Source organism: Hibiscus syriacus, unplaced genomic scaffold (assembly GCF_006381635.1).
Source record: "Hibiscus syriacus cultivar Baekdansim isolate YM2019G1 unplaced genomic scaffold, ASM638163v2 tig00112614_pilon, whole genome shotgun sequence".
Classification (NCBI taxonomy): Eukaryota; Viridiplantae; Streptophyta; class Magnoliopsida; order Malvales; family Malvaceae; genus Hibiscus; species Hibiscus syriacus.
Window position 1 is genome coordinate 417,230 of NW_024063369.1, and position 25,642 is coordinate 442,871.

The window sequence follows — 25,642 nt, forward strand, 5'->3', positions numbered from 1 at the left end:
ATAAATATTTTATAATAATTAATAAATTTAATGATTATTTCGTAAATTTTCAAAATATAATGATCAAAACAACAATTTGATCTTATTTTAATAACCTTTAGTGTAATTTACCCTAACTCGCTGAATTTATGGTATTTTAGCTTGATCATTTATTTTCACAATACCATTAGTGAGTTCAAGTAGCTACCAGTAACTATTTTGATAAAAATGCTAACAGTATGTACATAACATAGGTGGGAACCATAATGACTATTAATGGCTAGGTTGCACTGGCTATGATGATGCCGAAATTGGGAGGTCCTCCATGGTCCGGTTGTCATGACAGTAGCGAGCTCCGGAAAATACCACCACAGGGTTGCTCTTGCCATGTACCGGGGGATCCAAGAAACCTACTAATCACCTTCCAGAAGAAAGCTTGCATCACCTTCACCTGTTGAAAGTTGAAACACATGTTCCGGAATCTACTACTGAACCAGGCATCAACATTTAAAAAACCAGGGTTCATGATCATATCAATATGTCAATCAATATCAAGGTTAGTAAAATGGCCGCAGGTAAAGCAGTTTTAGTATGTACACAGATGCTTCAATTTCATTTCAATCAATCGTCTTAAAACTACACCAATCATAGAAGATATTTGCATTTCAAATGAAGAGGGAAAGGAATACAAGGAAGAAGGAACAACAGAATGCAATAAATTCTGAGCAACAAACGTCAAATTATCGTTTTCCATCAAGATTTAACCGGTTTGTCGTCATCTTCAATATCCCAGCTCAAATCCTCATCTTCTTCTGCAGTACTTAGTCGCTTTCTCAGCTCAGCCCGATCGGAGGAGCTCGGGTTCCTGCTATGAGTTTCTTTCTTATCATCGATGCTGCTGAGATCCTCAATTTCATCCCAACCGAGACCCTCCTCCTCCTCGGCCATGGATGGATGGCTTGACATAACCGAAAAATCACTGTCTTTACCACTGCCACTACTTGGCTTCAGCTCCTCATTCTTGCCTTTCCCTTCAGAAGCCACTTTCTCGACCGATTTCGCCACTGAGTCATCCTTGCAAGCTTCTTCATTCTTCTCCAAATTAACTTTCTCAGTAACCACATTACCACCACTTGATTCAACATAATTTCCCTTCCATTCCACTCGTGGTTGCTTGACAGGATTCATTTCCTTTACCTTCTCAACAACTTGATCCTCACTCTCCAAAACTATATCTTTTTCAGCTTTCTCTTCCACGGTTACATCTTTTTCCTTCTCCGCATCTTCTTGATTCTTTAAAGTCGCTTTCGGCATTACATTTCTCTCATCCACCTCTTCTTCATCCTCATCAACATCCCAACTCAACTCCTCCTCTTCTTCCCTAGAAATCGCTCTCTTAACAAGCTTAATCCTCGCATCCTCAGCTTGCTTAAGCTTATAAACCTTATAAAAATACCTACACCAAAACGTCTCACGATCAATCCCATTCGAAACACCAACAACCCTTTTATAAACACCATCCATCTCCCCATTCTCTTCCATCAATCTCTCAATCTCTTCTTCCTTCTCTCCCAAATTAAACCTAGATTTCCACTTCTTATAATACTCCAAATCCTCCGGTTCTTCAGTGTAAGTATTAATATCACCTTGAATTGCCCTTATTTGAGCATCGAACCGACTGTACCGATTCGAGTTCAAGCTCCGTTGAGCAATCTGACTTTTGTCCTTGCTCTCGGAGGAAGGGGAATAGGATTCGTTATCGGCAGCTAATATTGCTTCCTTGCCTTGATTAATGATCTGAGTCGTTCCCTTTATGACCGTGTTCCCGAACTCATCAATGACTTGCCCTACGTTCCCTAACGAGCCCTGAGCTACCTCGATTTCCTTTTTGAGACCCACCCCGAATTCTTCGAGATCACGACGGTAGGTTTCAATCACGGATTCGGATCTAGTTGCTATCGTTTTGAACAGACCGCCGAAGCTCCATCCGCTAGGGTTAGGATCGGGATCGGACAGTTTGGGGGAAGAATCGGTGCTGGAGTATTCGGCTCTAGGGGTATCGGATTCCGGCTGGAGTTGCGATTTAGGAGGATCTGGATCGTCGGCGAAAACTGATTTGAAGAAATCCATGATAAAAATCTAGGGTTCTCTGCTTTAAGAATTGACTGAGATTATTCTCAATTTCTGATACGATAATGAAACAAAGGGTGTACGGTCTACTTCTTGTTGTTCTAGACCGTGAACCAGACCGGTTCTTCTTGTCCACTTGTTCGTTTATAATAAAAGGTCTAATTCTGGTTTTCGTCCCTTTACTATGTTATTTGTAAATTTACTGATGAAACCAAATGAATTGCGACGATTATTAATGATTTATCTTTTATGGTACCTTTGACGGAGCGTAACAAAATTCATAACAATTTTTAATAGTATGAGGGTGATCATAAAATAATATTTATTTAGAATCTTTCTTAACGATCGATAATACACACTCTGCAAACACAACTGCTCAATCTCAAGTTTTCAAAAGACGACAACATTATCATTTACTCTTTCGTCTAAATGACGACATCGAATATAATTTAGTACCTTGAACATTTAACTAACATATACTCCTATATATTTATTATAGGTTAAATATTACGAGTTTTCAAGCGACTATGTATAATCGAATAATGGTAAGAAATATACTCGATGTCATTACTTTAACGAAAATAACTAATACGGTTATCAAATTGGACTTGCTAATAACATCTTAAAAATAAAAGGACCAAGGCAGTGTTTATGAAGCTCTTCGAAAACTAAAGCTCGTCATGCTGAGGTTCTTGGAAGCACTGCTCATCCCAAACGAAGGGGAACTTCAACTTTGCTGCAGTGTGAGGCATGGACCAATCTTCATATATGAACCTAAGTGCAAATTTGAAACAAAATCAACAGCGTTCATGGAAAATAGAAAATGTATGTTCAATGCGTACAAGGAAATTTGTCGGAACGACACAGCTTTCAACTTAAACGACGAACTATCTTACCCAGAAATGTGTGCTACATTCTATTTAGCATATGGTAACTTAAGCAACATCTTCTTTTATGCAGGAGACATCATCGGATGGAACTGCTATCATGATGATTCTATGCTAATATAGCCTTTCACTCTTTAAGTTCTTAAACAACCAATGATGCACACGACGGGAGAACGAAATGCGGGTCGTGTTTTTAAGCTTCCCAACAGTTCCTGCCACTTCTCCCTTCCTCTTAAACGAGTAAATGATAGTTAAGCTGCAAGCAAATTTGTCTTGATGTGCTCTATTGTATCAGCTTGAATTACCAAAAGATCAAGGCAAAGCCCTTCTAGAATAGGTGCTTTCGGTTCATTTATTTTAAAGGTTCGGAAGATGCGATTAGAAACTAGCATGCACTAGCCACGAAACGATTCGATGCAATAGAGTCAACCAACAAACATTTGGAAGGTTGAGGCCAAAGATGGCATTTAAGGCTTTCACCTGGACAATGGAAACATAACAAGACACCCATCCAACTAATGGCAAAAATATTGAAGCAAAAGGACTGAACAAAAACTACATACACTTTGACAGGAGGCCGAGATATTATCACAAGCACTTGCAAATCCTCGTGTTCATTCGAATTACAGACCTACAATGACGATGACAAACAATTGAAAACCGAGGAATGCCTGTGAAATACCAAAATTCATCAAAATGTATGCAAAATAACCGGATCATCTTATTACATGCTAACCCCAAGAGAAAATCATCTCTGTTCTCAGATTTCTATGTTCACCAGTACCATCATATTCAATATTGGGAGAATAGTTTTACCTGGTGAACATCATTGACAGGGATATGAAATGTGCTGTTCAAAGATATAAAGTGCTCCTCTGGTTTTCCAGGGGACTTGTGTGAACTCGAGGCAAGATATAGAGTGCCACTCCCTTTGAGAACAACAAAAACTTCTTCACAAGAGTGCCTATGGATCGGTGTGCGTGACCCCGGTGCAAATGTTTGAAGCCAAACCTCAACCTACAAAAAAAATCCAAAAACTTATCATACCGATGATCTGGCCATAGAACGAGATTCAACATCTTTTATTCGCCTACTACAAGAATGAGATTCAACATCCTTCATTCACCTACCACATGATCAAGATTCAACATCCTTTATTCGCCTACTACATGATCAAGGTTCAACATCTTTTATTCACCTACTACATGAAATCAAAACTTACAGCTATTTGTGAAAATTTCTAAAAAAGTAGGTCAATTTACAAAAGTCAATATCATACATATAGATGAACATCAAAAACTAAAGTGTAAGCAATCTACATACTTCTTTCAATCCATGCAAGAGTGAACCGGCAACAGTCATATGAGATAAACCTCCTATTCCATAACTGTCCTGAGGAAGTTCAGCAATGTTCCTTACCAGAGGTAACCCTGTATATGAAAACAAAATAACATAATTTCAAACAAAATCAGCCATTAGAGAAGCATGGATCAAGTATAACCCATAAACAAAAGACCAGCAAAACTAGTGCAACCTCCATTGTTATTTCCCAGTCAATATGGAAAACAGTCCGTATCGAAAACTAGGGAAAGATGGAATTATTAAAACATACCCAGAAAGGAAAAGGAATGAAAGAGGTTACCATTGATGGGGCAGTGAGAAGCTTCTAGGGTTTGAAAGAACGGAAGCAAGTTTAAGAAGAGGAAGGAAATGAAGCAAGGTCCAACCATCTTGTTTACTTTCTGGATTAAGCCTGGAATTGGTTGCAAATGGATAAGGTGTTATATTATAGTTGTTCCTAGACGTTCGTCTATAATATTTCGAAAAATATTTTTTTTTAATTTTCCTATAATTGATAGTTGTAATTGATTTTACTAAAAATATTTTTTAGTGTTTGATAATTGTAATTAATTTTTTCAATGTACTTTATTTTTTTAGTTCTTTTGTATTTTCTGTAAATTATTTTACCATCTGATTTTCTGTAAAATATTTTCTTAATTTTTCATTTCAGAGTATAAACACTTAAAAAAAATATTATTTTATACATTTAATATTAAATTAATATTTTAATATCATTTTAATAATATTATATTTTTAATATTATATTAATATATATATATATATACTCAGAGATATTATAATAATAATGATATTATATTTTTAAAGAATTTATTAATATTTATCTATTATATTTATAAGATAACATTATTAAATTATTAATAATGAGTAATGTTAATTTATATATTTAATATTAATATACTAATTTAGTATTATGTTAATAAAATACTAATAATTAAAATCAAGGGTTTCCAAATGGTTAATTCAACTATCGAATTGAATTATCATTAACAGAATAAACCAAACTTTTTTTCTTTTATCGTTAATCGAATCAATTTTTTTAAAAAATATTAACCGTACCGAACTTTATTCATTTTATGCAAATCATTTTCTATAAAATTAGTCATAGTGTATCAAACAATTAGTGAAAGTGATATACACAATATCATCGAAACACTGTAAAATAGTTTTAGGAAACTAATTCTTAGAAAATGTAATTCATTTTACGTAAAACAGTTTTAGGCAATTTATGTTACGTAAAACAGTTCATGTAATTCATTTTACGTAAAACAGTTTTCAAGTAATCCATTTTACGTAAATTATTTTTCAGAAAATCAATTACAATCTATCAAACGAACGAATATGAACATATATGTATTTCGTTCATTTGTGTTCACGAACAAACTCATTTATCAAATCATTTATAAACTCATTTATTGACTCGTTTATAAACTCATTTACGCGGATCCTTTTTTCCTTTTATTCTTTTAGACTTTATGTAACACTCTCAACTTATATAAATCCATGTATATGAGATAAAAATGTCACATCAATCGAATAAAATATTTACCTATATGTCACATCAACTCATATAGTGTTTTGTTTCCTTTAAATTCAACATTAAAAATATTTAATTGCATTTAAATCTATAATGTGAAATATATAAAATACTATTCATTTATCATATGATCAAAAAGAGTTCAAACATATTTGAATCAAAATCTTAAAATATAAATATGTACATGCCAACTAAAGAACATCAAAAACATCGAAAAGATATCATGCTAATTTTGCTGTCATAATTGGTCTTCAAAATATGTAAGATGTCCTGCTTGGCTCCTCACTCGATTGACTTCTCTTTACCTACATGTGAACCAATCACACTCTATTTTTTCCACTTAGTGAGATAACATAAAAATAATTAACATATACAGTAAATCGTTTCATATATAAACATCATCAAAATAATATATATATATATATAGTTTACATCTAATAAAATATTTGAAATAGAACATGTAACATCCCAAACTATGGGTTAGTGACTAAATTGTAAAGTTTCAGAATTTGGTGATTAAAGAAGAAGAAAGAATTAATTCAATGATTTATCTGGAAATAAATCCTAAAAGTTATTAGTAATTATCAAATGAAGTAGAGGGCAAAATGGTCATTTGACTATTAAATGAATTAAAAATAGATATGATAAGGATTAATATGTTAGAGGGGATAAGGATGAAGAGATATTCTCTTCATCTTTCTTCTTCTTCATGTACGAGAGAAAGAAAGAGTCAAGCTTGCAAAGGTAAGATTCCTTGTTAGCTGATTATTTGTTAATTTTAAGAGTGGGTTTTGATCATTAGGTAATACTTAAGCTTATGGATAGTTTAAGTTGTCCTAAAATCAAAAGATAAAGAAGTTATGAAAGATTAAAGAAAATGAGTTTTAAAGGAAATTCTGGAAAAGGGGTAGTAAGAGAATTTTGAGAAGAAATTTGACTTGTCATCAATCTAATTAAGGAAGATGGAGTGTTAGAATTAAAGTTAAAACATGGTAAAAATCTGGTATGATTCTTGAAACTAATAAAGAGGAGAGGATATTAAGGTTAAAGACGAGATAATTGTTTATAAATGAGTTTAACATGTATATGAAAGTTAGGAATATGAAAGGAGGTGAAATATGAAGCATTTGAGTGAAGAGTTGATGATTTTCGGGTTCAAAAAGAGGATTCTGGGCAGAGTGCATCGATGCACATTCATATTGCATCGATGCATCAAGGTTAAAACCCAGAAATTGTTTGAATGTGCATCGATGCATTGGTAGTGCATCGATGCACTCTTTTAAAAGAAGAACATCGAATGCCTTTGATGCATCGATGCATAGATAATGCATCGATGCATCCTTTTGAAATAATAACATCGAATGCATTTAATGCACCGATGCACAAGTAGTGCATCGATGCATACTTTCATTAAAAGAGGAAATTGGCTTTTCTCTTAGCCTAAGAAGTGACAGTTTAGAATATATCAATTGGAATATTGATATGAATCTGTGTATTGTTATGTAGAGAAAGAACGTGATCCGTTTTGGGACAATTGAGGAATTAGAATCGAATCAAAGCTAAACTAAGGTGAGTGCAATTTAATTGTACTTATGTTATTGATCAAACATTGGCTTGCGATGAGCCAGTGACAGAGTTACTATGGTAAGAAGTGACTCTTGATATGTTATGTGATTAACATTGTATGCATTAGTATCTAGAAATAGATGGATGATATGTTACATGATTTACATGCTTACGTGAAAATAAAACCGATGATATATGTTACTTGACATGACATGCATGATTACATGAAATGATCTACGTGAATACATGTATATGTAATACATGTGATATGATATGAGATATATGGTTACACATACATGTGGTATGTGACAAGAGAAAGAACAAGTGATATGAAATGTATAAATAATGCCCATAGTATACGATATGAGAACTATAGGTGTAGTTGGCATGCCAAGAGTCGAGGGTTTACCTATGTTGAAAGGAACATATGGATAGTTACCGGGGTTCTTTGTAACCTCTGGACAGGTCCTTCGGGACGAATATTGAACGAATGTTCGGTGCCCCATGAGGGAATTTATACGAGCTGTGGTGACAGCATTAGTGCACAACCTCAATGTACTCACATACCTCTATTCTCAATAATATACATGGGCAATGAAATTGAAAGACAAATGTAAGTGAAAGTGATACAAGAAGGTAAGTTGCATGTGTGCATGACCTGATTGTATATTGTTATCATACAATAGATCCATGCATATTGATATGTCATGATTCAATGATATAAATGCATTTACATGAATTATACGATGTTATGTGTGTTTCTGGGTATTGTGATATATGTGTTATATGATGAGTATATGGTAAGTGGAAAGGATTATTGATAGTGTTTGCATATGTATGTCTTTTATTTATATGAAATGATACATGGTTATATTATATGTTTTATATGCCTCACTAAGTCTATGACTTAGCGTGTAAGTGATTTACACGTAGGTACTAAGAAACGAGAAGGGAAAGAATAGAGGTGGCAAAGATAGTATCACTACTAAAAGATCATATCATAAGTATTTGACAAAGTATGTATTTGGTCATGTATAAAGTGTTGGTATGTAATAAGTCATTAAGTACGAGCACTCTGATAAAGTCTGTATTTTGTTTTAAATAAAGTTTTTAAATTTCCCGGGATTTTTCTTAAGAGTCAAGATTTGAAAAGTCAATGTGACACGTCGGACTCGTAACCGGGTCGGGTACGGGTTGGGGGTGTTACAGAACAATATTATAAAAATTCGATAAGTCACTGTACTGAGTCATTTTAAATTGTACTTTTCTTTCAGATCATAACATTTTCATATTTTATTCAAACCAGACCTTTTACTTTGCCCACTGTATTTTTCATGAGAATATATGATACACTAGTCAGATGATGAGTGAGCGCGTTATATACAAATTCATTGTCAAAACAGATTGCACCGAGTCACTCTACCTCGTGTATCACTAAGGTACACCGAGTCAGAGCACGAGTGACCCATCTTGGTGCCACATCATATATGTATAGTGTCAAACAATTGCACCGAACCACTTCACCTCGTGCACCATTAAGGTACGCCGAGTCAAAGCACGAGTGATCCATTTGGTGCCAGATCTGAAATAGATATAAATTCACTCCACCTCAGGCATGCCATTATACCACTAACCCTCATTATCATACAATGAGATTCATTTAAATTCAATACTAATTTGCATAAAAAAAAATTCAGATAATTGAATATAAAACTGTTCTCATAAAAATTAGATTTTTGGGTAGTATGTATCAAAAAAATAATCAAATGCTATGAAATAAAATAAAAATGTATGTATTTAAAATACGATTTTAAAAAAATTATTTTCATATCGGTTAAGGTTAACTCATCGCAAGTCGTCTTCAAATTATTTTTGATAAAAAGTTAGTTGCACTCACATGTTGCCTCACTTCACTTTAATTACTATATTCCTTGCACCCTCGAACTTAATCCTTTTTTTATTGGATTTGTTTTTGTTTTCGATCACGATCTCCATATCATCAATTTCCTAATATAAACATTTTCGAATTCAAATTAGTACTTTAACTAATAATATAATATTCATTTATATTCAAACAACTTTCTAAAAAAATAATCGACACATATTCAAAGCTAATTTCTCTCTCTTAATCTTGCGAAACTTTTCACCTTAATCCAAATTCAATATTCCCATATTTTAACTAAAATTTCCAGCATTGCATCCAAAAATTCCAAAGCTTTCATCTAAGTCTTTTAAATTTTCTAAACTTTGTAAAATGTCCCTAACAACTTCACTATCTCACCACCAAATTTCTTTCAACTTACAATTAAGTTCCTAACTTGTAAACTCCCTCAAATCAGTCCAATTTGACATTCTAACACTAAATTTCAGCATAGGACCGTAATTTTTCCACAATTTCACATTAACCCTTTAAATTATCAAAGCTTGTAAAAATGTCCTCAAAGCCTAACAAAGTTCCAAATTTGGTCCCAAACATCACTTAAAGCACCTAGAATTATTCTTACATTCAATCTAATTTTTCCAAAATTTTCCCTTTATTTCCTCCCTTAGGTCGAAATTTTGCAATATTTCACCTATTGTTCTTCAATTTGATTTCAAGCTTAAATCATTCTTCAACATTCATTTCTAATCAATCTCAGCCATTTTAATATCAAACACATCAAATTCAACCATTGTTCATAAAATTTCCATAAGGTTGAATTCCCTATATAGTCCATCTAATAATTTATATTCAACTTCCATGCTTGGTTCTAACTCCACGACACCTTAATCCAACCTTATTTCATTGAATTCATATCTTTCCTTCATCCATCAAATTCACAAACTCCCAAATACAAGCACGAAACCACGAAATTTTATTATCAAATGAAAGAGAATTTAAAAGAGATTATTTTTATTTTTCACACTTTAGTCCAAATCCTAATTAAAATATACCAAAAATTGAAAAAGAATAAACAAAACCACCTTTGATTATGGAGGTTCGACAAGTTGCTGGAGATGAAGATAAAATCTCCCGAAATTTCTAAGAAAAAATCCCCCAATTTTGACTTTTTAAACCCATAAAATAATTTTTTTATTCATTTTGAGCCAAAAACCCAAATTGCCTTAATGAATCCTCTAAATTACAACCAAGCCACTCCATTATCTCTAATTTAATATTATTAAATAGCTGTAAAAACCTCAGCTCCCAAATTTTCTTTTTCCCTCCAATTTTTTAAATTTTCATTTTAGTCACTAAATTGCACTATTTCACTTTATAGTGCAATTCTCACCAAATTCCACCTATTCAGCTTAAATTTCACTAATTAAAAATGTCCACATAATTTTTCAACCCAAATATACCTTCCTTCAAATTTTTTGTAGACTTTCGATTCGATTCGGTTATCCGAATAATATATTGAACTTTGTCCTTTAATCAACCTTTGTACAAAATCCAAATTAAAATTATAAAACTCACTAAAATAATTGTGTTTGACTAAATTAATGATTTAAAAACACAAATTTAACTTTTAAAAAATTACATTTTTAGTCCCTATACTTTTACAACTTTATACTTTGATCTCTAAACTTTCAAATTTTACATTCCGGTCACTAATCCAAATTTCTGGATATTACACTTTAAATATTGGTGAAGATAGAGAATAATTAAACATAAGATGAACTTTGGAATTCAAAGTATAAAATCTAAGAAACTTAAGGATTAGTGGTATAATTTTACCATTTAACTTTGACTTACAAACAAAACAGTAAAAGGTATTGGTCGTCAAACATTAGACGAATATTAAGCAGATATGAATATAGTACTGAAAATTTAAATGAAGATGAACAAAATATAAACACTTTTAAGAATAAACAAATATAAACACTTTTAAAAATAAATAAACAAACACATACATAACTTTATTCATTCAATCTCGATTTATTTACAGTCTTAATTATGTATGTGTCTGTTTATTTATTTTTAAAAGTGTTTATATTTGTTTTCATTCAAACTAGGGTTTATTTTTATATATAAAAAATTCATTAATTTTATTTGTTTTCATTCTAATTAGGAATGAGTGACAAAAATAATATTTTTTTTAAAATTCTGAAGTATTCAAATTAAATTAACCGAGTCAATTTCAATTTTAATTCTAATGTTTGAGTTCGAAAAAAATCAGGTTTGATTATTTTACTATTTAATTTTTAGTTTCCTTATTTATTCAATTTATCTTTCATTTTAAATTTATTTTTAATTAAATTTGAACCACACACTTCTAAATTGTTGTAGAATACTTATACAGCTTCAATTTCTGTTTTTGATAACCATTTTTTTTCAATTTAATCTCTTAATTTAGTACGGTTTCATTATTTATTCAATTGTTCATTCGATTTAACTCTATTTTTTTATTAAATTTAAATCACATGCTCCACTAGCACTATAAAATACCTATTTAACTTTAATTTCTAATGTTAATAAAAAAATTTATTCATTTTATAATTTAATCCTATTTTATTCAATTTAATCCTTTGATCGATGTTTTTTTTAATTCTTCTCATTAATTCATTTGAATCCTTTATACTCTCAATGATTTCTATTCAAAGATCTCTTATTTAAAAATAACATTATAAATATATTTTAAAATTTTAAATGTTATTTAATTTATTAAATAAGGGTTATGATACACTTACACTGTGTAAAACTCTTTTAGTTTTACACTTTTTTTAGAACCATTGGATCGAGGGAAATCAAAGATTGAGATCAACTCCTTATTTTTTTCAGTGAATATCTTCTCATTTTCTATTGTTAATATCAGCCTTTCAAATTTCTCTGATCCAATAGTCCTAAAAAAGGTATAAAACTAAAGTTTTACACAATGTCATTGGATTCTGCCCCAGTAAATAATATTACAAATCTCACTTACACACGTGAAAAAGAATATGAAATAATACATATGTATATTTAGAGAAAACCGGTTAAATTAAAACTAATATGTATTATAATGTTATAAAAAATTACAATTAAATTCAAAGGGAATTTCGAACAACTCGACTCACTCGAATTTCATAAACTCGATTTCAACTTTAAAAAATAAATAAAATTGAATAATAAAATAAAATTCATCAAACCGGTTAACTTTAAAAAAAATATTCGACTCGATCGATACTGATCATCCTTTCATTTTAATATTTAAAGTTATCAAAATTGAATGTATTGTTGAATATTTCCAAATTCTTGAATAATACATTAATCATTTACTTTGTTGGAAAAGCTAAAAATGGTAATAAAATCAGGGGGGGTGGGATTTATAAACGTTGTCATCCATAGCCATAGGTTATACAAATCAACTTTCCCATTCCAATGTAACGCACCAAAAGAGAAAAAAGATGTCTCTATCAACCCCATTACAAGGTATGGGAAAATCTCTCATCTTGCTGTTTTTCTTCTTCTTCTTCTTGGTGTTGTTCTTCAATATTGAGAAATTTTCTATTATTTTCGAAAATAAAATTTAGATTTTTCTAGTTCGTGTGATGTTTGATAAAAATGATAAAAGAATTGTTGTTACTGTTTAAGGTTCGGGTTCGAGCACAAAAAATATCAATGGTGTGAATGTTCAACGTCAAATGATTGAGCTCTAAACATGTAGTTCTTATACTTATCACATATTAATAAAGAAAGCGATTTTTTTCTTATTTTTCTTATTTTTCAATTATATTGTTATAGATGTATAGAGTTAATTAGAATAAAAAAACAATCAGATTTGAGAAACGAAAATTAAAATATAAATTTTCAGTGTGTTTAGTCAAAATAAAAAATATTTTCAGAATATAAAATGTATTTTATAATCAATATATACTCAATTTAATTAAATAAATATTAAAAACATAACTTTTAATTAAAATAGTTATTTTTATATATATTTAATTTTTTAATAATTAACTATTTAAAAATATTCATATTTTTTTGTATAAATTGTCATACCCAAATTAATATTTGTTTCTTCCGTCCCATAAAAATGTCCCTTATTGACTTTTTAAAATTTAAAAATTTTAAACTTTAATCATAATTTTTTTAATATTTTAAATAATCAAATTTTATAAAACATATATTTAAAAATAACTTGATTGGAGGTTTTTAAAATATATTTTTATCAATAATAAACTTTAAATAATAATTAATAAAAGTTTTTGAAAAATTGACTCAAAAAATCAATAATAGACATTTCATGGGACGGAGGAAGTATTACATAATTATTATTTATTTTTTATGATTTAAAGTTATTTATAATATCTAAAATTTTAAAATATAAATTGTTAGCCCAAAATAATTTGAAATATCTATAGAAAATAATGATATTCTAAATAATTGATGACATTTTAATTTGTCTGTTTATAGGTTAAAATAATTTATTCACATTTTTTATTTACTTTTTAATTTTTCCTAAACGGTGCGTATAGTACTTCGAATAAATTCCATGAAATTTATTTTATTTCTTCAGCTTTTCTCACTGTTCTCACTGTGTACGGTCACTGCTCGCCGGCCGCCGGTATATATTTCACTCCAAAAATATCATCTTTAAACTCTCACTGGCCCCCTTTTTCACGCCAGCAGATTTGGTTTTCAAAAAAATCTCTAAAAAGCTTAGATCTACGACCAAATTCGCTGCTTCCACCACCCAAAAAGTTTCATTTCCGCCGCTCCAAACGAAATCCTCTTATAGTATGTTGTTTTTCATCGTTTAATCTCCTTTTGCATGTAATGTGAGCCCAGAAATAGCTTAACATTGCTTGGGACCGATTCTCTCGCATTTTTTTGGGTATTTCAACCTCTTTTCAGTGGATATTTTGGTATAATGTCTTTATCTGTTTTGTGTTTCACGGTATGAGTATAAAGTTCGTTTCTTTTTATTTGAATCTCATTGTGAACTATATAATTTCTTGCTGTTGATGGTTGTTCATTGGAGCATTGAATGATTTAATTTGCATTGGAGTTCCACTGTGTTATCAGTCTGTTGTTCATTTCCTTTACCTTTAGCGGCCTTTTTCTTTTCGAGTTCAAATTTTTATGTTTACTATTTTCATACAGGGTTTGTTGCGAGAGAGTCAACTTGAGAGGACATAGCATTCTTTCTTATAGTTGTTCATAAGATGAATGAAAAGAATGATAGTGGTGGTGCATGCAAAGTTCAGGACAAAGGAAGTAAGAACAAGAGAAAACTAGATGGTCCTTCTTTAGAGGCTCCGGTTATTCTTCCTTTGTCCATGAGTGAATTCCTTCCTTATGAATTGACTCCGGAGATATTTCGAGGCCCTATGGTCGGGCCATTGGAGGTAGGATCACCTATGGGGCCTCTTAGCGAAGATTTTGTACCTGCCGATTGGGATGATCCGATTGCTTGTCAACTTGAGGAGTTACTGTTATCTAATTTGCACATGATTTTCTGGAATGCGAGTAAAAAGATTGTAGAGTGTGGGTTTAAGGAGGATGTTGCGGAAAAGGCAATTTCGAGGCACCCCCTGTACCAAGGGGGTAAAGATCTTGTGTCAAATGTTGTGAATGATGCTTTGGCTTCCTTGAAGGAAGGGATAGAAGGTGATATTTCGAGTTATTTATTCAAGGATTTGCAGCAGCTTGTGGTGTATACGATGCTAGAGATGATTAGTGTGCTTAGAGAGGTTAAACCATGTCTATCTATTGCAGAAGCAATGTGGTGGTTGTTGATGTTTGACCTAAACATTTTGGTGGCATGTGAAGTGGAAGGAGATTTATTGCATAGTTTAGGTTTTATGGAAGTCTCGGGAGAGAGCTCCTCTGATTCTAACTCCAAGTCAAGATCGGACACTCAAAATCCGGAAACCGTTATTTCTATCTCAAATGAGCCCAATGTTTCAAAAAAACCTTCATTCTCCTCACAGAATTACCAGTCTGAAGCACTCAAATTTGGAAGTTTCCCTAACTTACCTAAACCCAAAATTTCTCATGTTTCTGAAGGGCTGTCACCAGAGAAAGAGATTTTGGTCTCTATGAGTGCTTCTAGAGACAATGTCTCGGTTACATCTATCTCTAAAGAAAAAGCAGTGAATAGTAGAAAGGGGCGTTCCAAAAAGGAATTAGCTGCACTACGAACAAAGTCCTTTAGCATGGAAATTAACAGGACGGCTTATTGTAAAGGTTTTAGAGCTGCGAAACTATCTGCCTCTTGCAGTGTTGTTGAAAAGAGATTGAAGTCTCCATCTGAATTATCAGCTGTGCATATGAAAAATTCTTCAACAAAAATAGTTATGGAGGCTGGAGCTTTAGCTGATGGAAGTCATCATGTTTCAACTAATTCTTCACCTAGTGACTCGTCAACTTTGCTGACAAAGGGTACTAAATCTGCAGTTCCAACAATAAATATTGGACGTGCACCATCATCATCTTCGGAAAATAAACCTGTTTCAAATTCTGAAGGAGGAACCTCAAAATCTACTAAGACACCTGAACACGGTGTAGATAAGAAACCTGCTTCAAAGGCTGAAGGCAGCTCTTCTACGTCTCCTAAGCTAATTGATTACTGTGCTGGAATTCCGTACAATGAATCTCTAGGAAAATACATCCCACGAGACGATAAGTATGATATGATCTTGAAGCTTGTTCCAAGGATCCAGGAATTGCAGAATGAATTAGATAGTTGGACTCAGTGGACCAACCAGAAGGTCATGCAAGCAGCCCGCAGGCTTAGCAAGGACCAAGCTGAACTTAAATCACTGAGGCAAGAGAAGGAAGAAACAGAGAAGCTCAAAAGGGAAAGACAAATCATGGAGGAGAACACCATGAAGAGGTTGTCTGAGATGGAGTTTGCCTTGAACAACGCAACTAGTCAGGTTGAGGATGCTAACTCTACTGTTCAGAAGCTTAAGGTGGAACATTCCAGGTTGAAGATGGAGATGGAGGCTGCTAAATCACAGGCTACAGCATCAGCTGCAAGTTGTCGAGAAGCGTTGGAGAGAGAACAGAAGGCCCTTAAGGATGCTCAGTCATGGGAAGGACAGAGAAGCTTGCTTCAGGAGGAGCTTGCCTTGGAGAAGCAGAAGGCAGCAGAGCTGCAAAGGAAAGTAGGCAAGGCTAAAAATATATACAGCCAAACTGAGGTTCGATTCTCCCTGAACAAAATACTCATTGACTTGTTAAATAAACCTTAATCAACATATAGTTTACTTTTTGCCTTGTTAAGCCAGCATATGAATTTTACCTAAACTAAACAGACTAGGAAGGTCATAGAATCTCAAGATCGAGAGGATAGATTATTGAATAAAATGCCACTAAGAAAAAGCTATGTTATTATAAATAGAACTCTTTAAGAGACCATAAGAATTTTGCAAAAATGTGTTTGTGTACCCATCTCTAATCTTATTAGCAAATTACCACGAAACTAGTCAAAGGAGTGGTCAAACGGTTGCATTCAAATTATTCAATCATATACCATGAATGGTCAAATGTCTTATTCTTGTCAACTTCTCATTCTAAATGTTCCATCTTCATTTATGGCTTGATGCATGAAGAGGCCTAGAGAAGTGCACTTAGCTGTTTATAGTTATACCCTTAAATATGATAAATTCTATTTACTTGTATTTTCTCATGAGAGATGGTGAAAAGTAGCAGATGAGATGGAAAGAGGAGAGGATGGCAAAGGAGAAAGTCCTTGCACAAGCTGCCTACATAAGGAAGGAAAGAGAACGTCTTGAAGCTGCAGCCAAAGTGGAGGAGGATAAGATTAAACTGAAAGCAGAAAAAGATATGCAGAAATACGGGGAGGAGATAAAAACACTCGAGAACAAGTTATCTGAGTTGAAGACGAAGCTGGATTCATCAAAAATAGCTGCACTTCGGGGAGGCATTGGCGGTGGCAATGGCCAGTGCTCTTCTGTCAATGAGGTGAATCATGTTCAAAATTTCCCTAAAGGGGTGGTTAACATCGAGCATTATTCTGGGAGCAGAGGTCTGAAACAGGAGCGTGAGTGCGTCATGTGCTTATCAGAAGAGAAGATGGTGGTATTCCTTCCATGTTCACATCAGGTCCTATGTGCCAAATGCAACGAGCTCCATGAGAAACAATGGATGAAGGACTGCCCTTCTTGTAGGACCCTGATTGATTACCGCATATATGCACGTTTTGCTAAGCCACAGGCTATAGATCTCTGAACCATTTTGCTTGACTAAGACCAGTGAGTAATGGTGGATAGGTGAAACGGAGCTCTGAGAAATCCCTTCAAACTTATGCTTTTTGTTTTGTTTTGGGGTCTTTCAAATAGTGTATACCAGTAGCTCAAAAGCATGGAAAAGATTAAGAGAACATTTATAGCTCACAGTCCTCTAATATAGTTTGTTCTTTTCAATATAATGATATAATATATAGTTTAGTTTTACATTACAGCTTCAAGTGTTGTTAACTTTTGTCTTTGAAAACTTCAATCATGATCTCCTCTTTTTCTAGGGTCAGCCAATTTCGACAAAATTTTCAAACTCCTTCACGAGTATACATTTAAAGCTGAAACCCAGAATTCGAAACCCAGAATTCAAAATCCAGATTAGGATACTATTAAAATCAAACACCAATAATAAGTACAAAGAAAATACTAAAAAAATTAACATTTCAAGTGTTAAATGACTTCTCATTAGCAATTCATCTTAAGAAAATGCTAACAGTTCATCTCGTTGGCAGTTCATCTTATAGAGATGCTGCCTATTTATTTATATCTCCTCCATTGTTTGATAAAATCACAGTTCCAATATAAAAATTAAATTTTACTACCCCAAATGTAACATCCATTTTCGTTTGATTTTGAAAGCATCTTGAATCTCTCAAAAACAATCTACTTCATTTCCTTGATTCTCTATGCATTAATGGTTGCTAGTATTTGTTCCAAGGTTTAACCTTTTGTTTCAGGTACCAATTTGACTGCAAACAATATAGCCGTCGCATTGACCACAGCATAAAGAATGAAGGTACCTGCAATGAATCCACAAGAGTTGCTGGTAAATTCACACACACACACATATATACTTCTTACAGGCAAATTTTTTTCATTCTATTTACCATGGGAGCTTCAGCTCATAAGGAATTTGAAAGTGTAAGAAACTGCCCATGCACCAAACCAGTTCACCAGCGTCGCGAGGCTTCCGGCTACTCATTTGATATTTATAGGGAATATCTGCAACCAAATGACATGGTTAGAGGAGTTGAAGCCTGAAGGATTAGTTCATCAATTAGAATAATGTTAAAGTTTGCAGACATTTCTTTTCTGTTACCTCAGATGAAAAGGCACTTACGAATACCTGATACCAATTAAGATCCATGTCAGAAATAATGTAGAAGAATTAGTAATCCATAGTTTGATAATGAACAAATCGAACGAGTATTCGATAAAGTTTCCAATATGCCTGTTACAGCAAGAACAGGAACTGCATCAAGTGCCGAATTATGATCCTGGTTGGTAAAGATGTTTGAAATGTTAGTAATTACAACAATACAGGGAAGCATATAGCCAGAGATGATAGTTTGGCATTTTAACCTTAAGGTAGAATGAAATCCCAGATAGTACACAACCGAGGACCAATCCTGTTGAAGAAACCTAGAATGAAAGAAACATTTGAGATTCATCCTCTATCCATGAAAGCAAAAGCAATTCGGCTTAGCAATTTAAGGACCTTGTGACTGATAAATTGTTCTTATACTTACCAGTAATAGTGGCTTTCTTCCAGATCTATCGATCATGGGTGTGATAAGGCTAGTGATGACAACCTGCAGAAATGATTGTCTTAAGTTTGCTTGTTAGGGAAAAGTACATGGATTTCAAAGAAAGGGAGATATTGTCCCAACAGTAGCAGAAAATCCTGAGACATTTGAAGTATAAAACCAGCAATGTTAATAACAGATAAGACTTAATTGTGTCAGGGTGCAACTCGAAGGTTTCATTTCCTGCCGACTCGAAAATATTGCTGGTATAAAAGCAAATACCATTGATCCCTCCAAATTGTTGAAAGAATATTAATCCAACTCCTATCTGATCAAAGATAAAGCACGGTAAAGAAACATTAAATAAGATGCAAGAGTGAAATGTTGTTGCTGCTAATTGTTTGATGAAGAGTGATCTGGTTGTACAATCGGTTTAGAAAGAGTGACATTTACAATGACAGAGCGTAAATGTCTTTGCTGAAACAAATCCAGCATTTTGGTTTTCAGAAGCTGTTTGAGAGTCTCTATATAGTCCTGTCGAGCAATAAAATAAGTTCAACATTTTCTCTTTAATGCTCCAAGTCTAACTCAATTCCATTGTCTGTTAAGATGACAGGTTTAGATTAAGAACCCGAATCTCAGCCGCCTCCTTCGATATATCAGCATCCTTGCCACGAAGATCTTGTAGTGCAGCTTCGAATTCTTTTTCTCTTCCAATCTTTGCCTGCAAAAGTTCGAAGGTTTTTAATCCTGTTACTATAATTCAGGGTTAAAAGGACCAAGGATTCCAATTCCCCCATCTTTTCGGTGTCTATTTCATACCAGCCATCTGGGAGACTCTGGAATGAAAAAGAGTCCAAAGAACAGAATTGCACAAGGAATAAGTCCTGCAATCATTCTACTTGTGAGTCTTAGCTTGGGTTATGTAGCGTTAAAAGCACCCTCAAACTTGAGCATGGTTTTGCAGAAGAATGTTGGCTAACACTTTTACCTGTTAGTGCTAAAGTCCTTCATTTTAGAACTGTCCCTATTATGAAGGAAACAGACACTCCAGTGCAGATCATAAGCTGTAGAATTAAGGTTCGAGATAATCAGATAAAACCGAGAGCATAAGTATTTCATTTTTCTTAATCTTTCTTACACGTTTCCATTGCAGATTCAGGCAACTGGCGATGTTCTGATGCTGACATTCTTGAATTCATTTAGTGATGTTGGTTTTGAATGCTGTACCTGATTTACTGTTGTCAGTGCTCCTCGAAAGATTCTTCGGTGTGAATTCAGCAATAAATACCGGTACCTTGTCATGCACTCAACGAAGGCATCACGGTCGTTAGGAACACATAGTTGTACGAGTACCTGATATTGAAGAGATAGGAACTCACCACATATGAGAAGACTCCTATATCCCATATCCTGTTTCCAGTCTTCCAACGTCCAAAACCAAAGGTTCCTTTTGTTTTCAATTAAGAGCCAAAGAAGATTATCGAGTCATATTGTTCTCTCTGGGCAAGAGAGGTGCACTTACCCCTTTGATGGCCATTGTCACCTTCAGCTCTGTACTTAACTTTGTGTATATCGATACTAACGGAAAAGAGAATAAGCCTGAAACAATATATGTTCACTAGGCTTATACGCATACATCATCTATGTCATTTACATTTTTGTTAACACGTGTTTTTGATCATGTTCAAAAACATGTTTTGCAGTTTGTCTCTTTGGTTATCGCTTAGACCTACCAAGACAGATGCTTTCAGCATTTGAAGTAGTTCTTTCTTGTTCACTGTCTTCACTCTTTTTTACTTCAACATTACAATGAAACCATCTCTCTCCAATTATGGAGGTTTTGTTAGGACAAGTCTAATTATGATTCTAGTCCTTCAACTTTATCTCTATAATTTGATCATCATATATTTAATTGGCCTTCTATTTTTAACGTGTCCCATACCTGTATTATACATGTAAGTTGAGGAGTTTAATCCTAAATTTTGGTATAGTATATATAGGGACTAAAACCGGGAATACCCAAAGAAAGCTGCAAAACACCAAATTAGTCACCCTTTTCTTGGAACTGGATCTGATCCGAGAATGAAAAGGTTTCAAGATTTTCTTTTGGGAAAAATCACGTGCTTCATCACTCTTGCATGCGGTGAACATTGCTTAAAGTAGAGATGGGTCATTGCTTAAACTTATCAGGTATAAATCCAGGTCAGGCCATCAAGGAATTGCACAATCATCAGCCACCTTTCTAGCTTTGATTAGTCAACTTTCAAGATTTTAGGATAAAAGTACGAATTTTATATTGAAAATTTAGATAACGTAAAATTATAAAATTTTAAGAATATAATGGTTTCATAGTATTGTTGGTCAAGCTAAGAAAAGTCAAAAACTACCCTTTGGCCGTCTTATGAGATTCTGGCACATCAAATTCACATTCGGTATCAACGCGGTTAATTCAAGAGGTAAGTAGCTTGATATCTTTAATTAGATATTGAGTTTGAATCTTTGTGCATACACAAAATTTACTCCGAAAAATTCACCCACTAAAATTAGATATACGACGCATGTCGATCCGGATTAATCAAGACAAAATCTTAAAAACCGAGGGAATAAAATAAAAAATCACATTCGGTCAACAATGTTCAGTAATTGTTAAACTATGGCTGCTGGAACCGCAATGATATTTATGCATAGCGCCGCCCCAGTTCTACAATATGTGCATACATATTCTAATATTGCAGCTATTAATTATGCAGAAGCAACAGCACATGCAGAAGGCTGCAAATCAGGCAATATGGTCTAGAAATCACGTTCTTGCATTAAACAACACTCAAATTCTTGCAATTACCTTGTATTCATCAGGCCAAAACTCCATGCCACAGGTTGGCTAAAAACATGACATGTATACATATATGTATATATATATGAGGAATTTCCAGAAAAAGAAAACAATGAAGCATTATTTGTTGAACAAATCAATTTGATCTTCTTTACAAATGTGGGATGCAATTCTGTGGCCCATATTGAATTCAAATGAATCTAGCTTGAACTTGGCCCTTCCTCCTTACGGCCTGAATGATGACTACTTTCGTAAGCAAACATCTGATAGCCTGAACCCGAGAATTGACCCGAGCCTTTACTGCTTACTGATCTCTCGATGTCGTCGATATGAGCCACTAGAGGGATTGGCCGCTCGGGGATCATTGGAACTGAAGTGTCTGTTTCCAACATTTTCACGACCTGGTCCATCGTCGGCCGGCATTGTAACTCGGGGTGCGAGCAAAGGACCGCGACCAACACGTATTTCTCAAGAACCTCCGGCGGCCCCAACTCTGGCATGCCGTCTTCGATAACATCCAAAGCTCTCTCGGCCTTCACCAATGACCATGCCCAATCAGCCAGCAAAGAAGGCTGGTTATCATCATCCGTTACGAGCGCCTTCTTTCCACTCAACAGCTCAAGAAGCACTACACCAAAGCTGTACACATCGCTTCTCTCTGTCAATTGACCATACAATGCATACTCAGGGGCAACATATCCCATCGTTCCAGCTACCCTGGTGCTCAAATGAGTCATCCCCTCCGGTGTGAACTTTGCGAGTCCGAAATCGGCTACCTTCGCCTCGAATTTGTCATCCAAAAGTATATTACTCGCTTTGATATCCCTATGAATGATTGAAGGCTGTGCTCCGTAATGCAAATAAGCCAGTCCCCTAGCTGTACCGAGTGCAATCTTGAGTCGAACAGGCCAACTGAGTTTCTTTTCCATGGAACCAAACAGATGATCATACAAGCTCCCGTTCTTCATTAAATCACAAACGATTATCCTCTGGTGACCCTCTAACGTGGTGGTGGCCGTACAATATCCTCTCAAAGCAACGAGGTTGACATGCCGAACACTGGCGATTACCTCGACTTCATGCGTGAAATTGGCATCGCCGGCAGCGGAACAGTTCTTGAACCTTTTTAAGGCAACCTCGGAGCCATCGGACAAGTAACCTTTGTAGACATTACCATAGCCTCCTCTTCCAACGATGTTGTCTCTCGAGAAATTCTTAGTAGCTTCTTTGATTTCATCGAAGGAAAAGTGGATCAAGTTGGTACTTTCACTGATTGAACCCAATCCAGAGCCACCCAAGCTACCCATCTCGAGGCTCCTGATTCTGTCTCTTCCTTTCTTTCTCTTGGAAGCCTGGTGTTTTCTATATGCAAACCAAGACCCACCAATCAAAGCAGCTAAACCAACGCCTACACCAATCAAAACACCCAAAATCAAACCTATTCGGTTAGTCCTATGATTACTGTTGTTGCCGGGCCCGACCGAGAACAAACAGGAGGCACTGTCTTCATCCGTTGGTCCGGGGAAATTAGCAAAAGCAGCGGCGTAAATAGTCGGGTAGGCCGTGCAGTCCGACACGTTCGCGGTCGAATTGTCGGCCAAGTTAGCTTGTACATTGGCCAAGCTTCGAGTACAGGAAGCACAAGCCGAACCCCGCAACGACTGGTTACAATTCAAGACGACGTCGGATAAGGTGGCGTTGGGGATCAGAGCTTCGAAGCTGGATTTGGTGGTTAAGTTCAAACAACCTTGGGAGATCCAAGCGGTCTGGAAACCGCAAGAGGAACGCATGTCGAAGTTCGGGTTGAGGGTTTGGTACGCTTGCCAGCAGGACTCGGCGGTGTCCAAGGGAGGGAAGAAGGAAGAGGTGCGTCTAAGGTAGTCGGAGAGGACGAGGCGTAGGCCCTGGCGGACGTAGTGGCACTCCATGGAGGTGTTGAGGCGGGGCCTGGGGTTGGGGAGGAGAGGGTTTAGGATAGTGAAGTTCAAAGGACATGACTGAGCGATGCATAGTGGGAAGAAAGTTGAGACGAAGAAGATGAAGAAGAACAACAAAAGGGACATTGGATGAGGAAAGGGAAACTTTTGCTATAGCTAGAAATTCATTGATTTAGAAATGAAAATGGATAGATAGGAAGAGAAGAAGAGAGGAGGAAGGAGAGTTTTGAAAATGAAGATGGGAAAGGCCGCCTGTTTGACTATTTATCGTGTTACTGAGTTGACTCACCTGATTTACCATGCGTGAAAAACAGTGGTAACAGTACAGATTAGGGAAGTGCGGATCGAAGAGAACTGAAAGACAGAGAAAACGAGCTGGCAAGTGGAACTTGATCCCTTTTTGTCGTGTAATATAATAGTATTTCGTGATGATGTGGTTGTTTTTGTTTTAATTTGATTGCTTTTGTTTCGATCTGCTCCAACTTGGGTTTCTATTTTTTATTTGTAAATTCTTTTACAGGTTTAAAAATTTTAAAAAATTCACATCTAATTAAACTTTATAATTAAAATTTTAATCAATCAGATTCTTTTTGCTAACGTTCGTATAATGATATGATTAAAAGGGATCATACTAATATGCGTTATTCATTACGATTGAATTGATTATTCTTCTTTGATATTAATAATTTAATTAATTATACTCTTTGGTATTGATGACAATCGGGTGGGGTAGGTGCAGATATCTTTTTTTTCATCTCCATATTCACTTAATATTTTTAATATCTATCATCTACCCATTATCTACGATGGGTAAAATTTTTAAATTCATACCCGCCCATGCGGATACATTCTCAAAATTCATTCTCACTATCCAACTGGATACCACCACCCATCTCATATTTGTCAGTACCCGCCCATACCCGTCTATACCCATCAATTTGAGAAAAGAGAAACGATGGTCTTCAATTCTAAAAATGTTTATATCCTAACATTAGATTAAATTACAAGTCATGTCTTATAAAATCTTAAGATATACAGAATAATCTCTAAAATTATATCTAAATTCATAATGATAAAAAATTTATATAGTGAGTAGTTAGTGGCTGGGCGGATGTGGAGCGAGTGGATGTTGGACGGGTAATGTCTTAAATCCATCACCTACCCACTACCTATAACGGGTATGACTTTTTACATTTACATCTACCCACTACCCACTAAACTAATACCCACGTGAAATTTAATATTCAATGCTTTAAAATGTTGATTATCCTAAAAAACACTTAAAATTAGATATCAAAATTCAATTTAACTAAAATTCAAGTTAATAAAGATTTAGAATGTTTTTGGATAAAAAGAAAATACGAGGCGAGCCCCACCCATATGATCCGTCCCTGACCAAATACCCTAAAAACTCATTACCAATCATCGCAAAATTATTTACGTCGTTTGCTTAGCCTAGCGTTTGAGGCATGGTTTTCAGAATCAGACCGGTTAGCGAACTGATCATGCTATCGGTTCATTAGTTCAACCGGTCGAACCGGTTCGATCGGTCAGAAGAACCGGACGACGTCATAATTATTTAAAAATTAAATAAAAATATCAAAAATATTTAATAAAAATAATTTTTTATATCATAAGTCATAACATATATAAGTTAAAAAATATAAAATAAAGTGAAACAAAATGATTCAAATTAACTACAACATAATATTTAA

General features: G+C 34.4%; 4 protein-coding genes and 1 pseudogene across 5 annotated transcripts; 1 reads left to right on the top strand and 4 right to left on the bottom strand.

Moving 5' to 3' along the window:
* Positions 1-553: 553 nt before the first annotated feature.
* On the bottom strand, positions 554-2,169 carry LOC120182064 (BSD domain-containing protein 1-like). 2 transcript variants are annotated; one of them, XM_039187094.1, is made up of 2 exons: positions 1,122-2,169; positions 554-1,085 (listed from the first exon to the last, which is right to left on the bottom strand). In XM_039187094.1, exons 1-2 carry the CDS (start codon positions 2,107-2,109, stop codon positions 733-735), a joined length of 1,341 nt encoding a protein of 446 aa, XP_039043025.1. In that variant the 5' UTR covers positions 2,110-2,169; the 3' UTR covers positions 554-732. The 2 variants fall into 2 exon arrangements, with proteins under 2 accessions (XP_039043025.1, XP_039043024.1); XM_039187093.1 differs by having other exon boundaries at positions 554-2,169.
* A 533-nt stretch (positions 2,170-2,702) lies between these two features.
* Positions 2,703-4,742, bottom strand: LOC120182070 (auxin-binding protein T85-like). Its single transcript, XM_039187098.1, has 5 exons — positions 4,639-4,742; positions 4,320-4,426; positions 3,813-4,013; positions 3,560-3,627; positions 2,703-2,883 (listed from the first exon to the last, which is right to left on the bottom strand). Exons 1-5 carry the CDS (start codon positions 4,724-4,726, stop codon positions 2,778-2,780), a joined length of 570 nt encoding a protein of 189 aa, XP_039043029.1. The 5' UTR covers positions 4,727-4,742; the 3' UTR covers positions 2,703-2,777.
* A 9,253-nt stretch (positions 4,743-13,995) lies between these two features.
* LOC120182062 (putative E3 ubiquitin-protein ligase RF298) lies at positions 13,996-17,663 on the top strand. Its single transcript, XM_039187091.1, has 3 exons — positions 13,996-14,158; positions 14,525-16,569; positions 17,081-17,663. Exons 2-3 carry the CDS (start codon positions 14,587-14,589, stop codon positions 17,618-17,620), a joined length of 2,523 nt encoding a protein of 840 aa, XP_039043022.1. The 5' UTR covers positions 13,996-14,158; positions 14,525-14,586; the 3' UTR covers positions 17,621-17,663.
* A 649-nt stretch (positions 17,664-18,312) lies between these two features.
* LOC120181987 lies at positions 18,313-20,694 on the bottom strand (annotated as a pseudogene).
* Positions 20,695-22,088: 1,394 nt separating this feature from the next.
* On the bottom strand, positions 22,089-24,138 carry LOC120181972 (probable LRR receptor-like serine/threonine-protein kinase RKF3). Its single transcript, XM_039187000.1, has one exon. The coding sequence runs from the start codon at positions 24,051-24,053 to the stop codon at positions 22,191-22,193; it is 1,863 nt and encodes a 620-aa protein (XP_039042931.1). The 5' UTR covers positions 24,054-24,138; the 3' UTR covers positions 22,089-22,190.
* Between the last annotated feature and the right edge of the window lie 1,504 nt (positions 24,139-25,642).

Bases quoted from the DNA above. Each gene is read 5' to 3' on its own strand.
- LOC120182064 (XM_039187093.1), bottom strand. From the start codon at position 2,109: ATGGATTTCTTCAAATCAGTTTTCGCCGACGATCCAGATCCTCCTAAA.
- LOC120182070 (XM_039187098.1), bottom strand. From the start codon at position 4,726: ATGGTTGGACCTTGCTTCATTTCCTTCCTCTTCTTAAACTTGCTTCCG. The intron at 4,427-4,638 runs GTAACCTCTTTC...TTTCATATACAG, and splicing joins TTCTCACTGCCCCATCAATG to GGTTACCTCTGGTAAGGAAC. The intron at 4,014-4,319 runs GTATGTAGATTG...TTTTTTTTGTAG, and splicing joins TCTTGCATGGATTGAAAGAA to GTTGAGGTTTGGCTTCAAAC.
- LOC120182062 (XM_039187091.1), top strand. From the start codon at position 14,587: ATGAATGAAAAGAATGATAGTGGTGGTGCATGCAAAGTTCAGGACAAA. The intron at 16,570-17,080 runs GTTCGATTCTCC...GAAAAGTAGCAG, and splicing joins ATATATACAGCCAAACTGAG to ATGAGATGGAAAGAGGAGAG.
- LOC120181972 (XM_039187000.1), bottom strand. From the start codon at position 24,053: ATGTCCCTTTTGTTGTTCTTCTTCATCTTCTTCGTCTCAACTTTCTTC.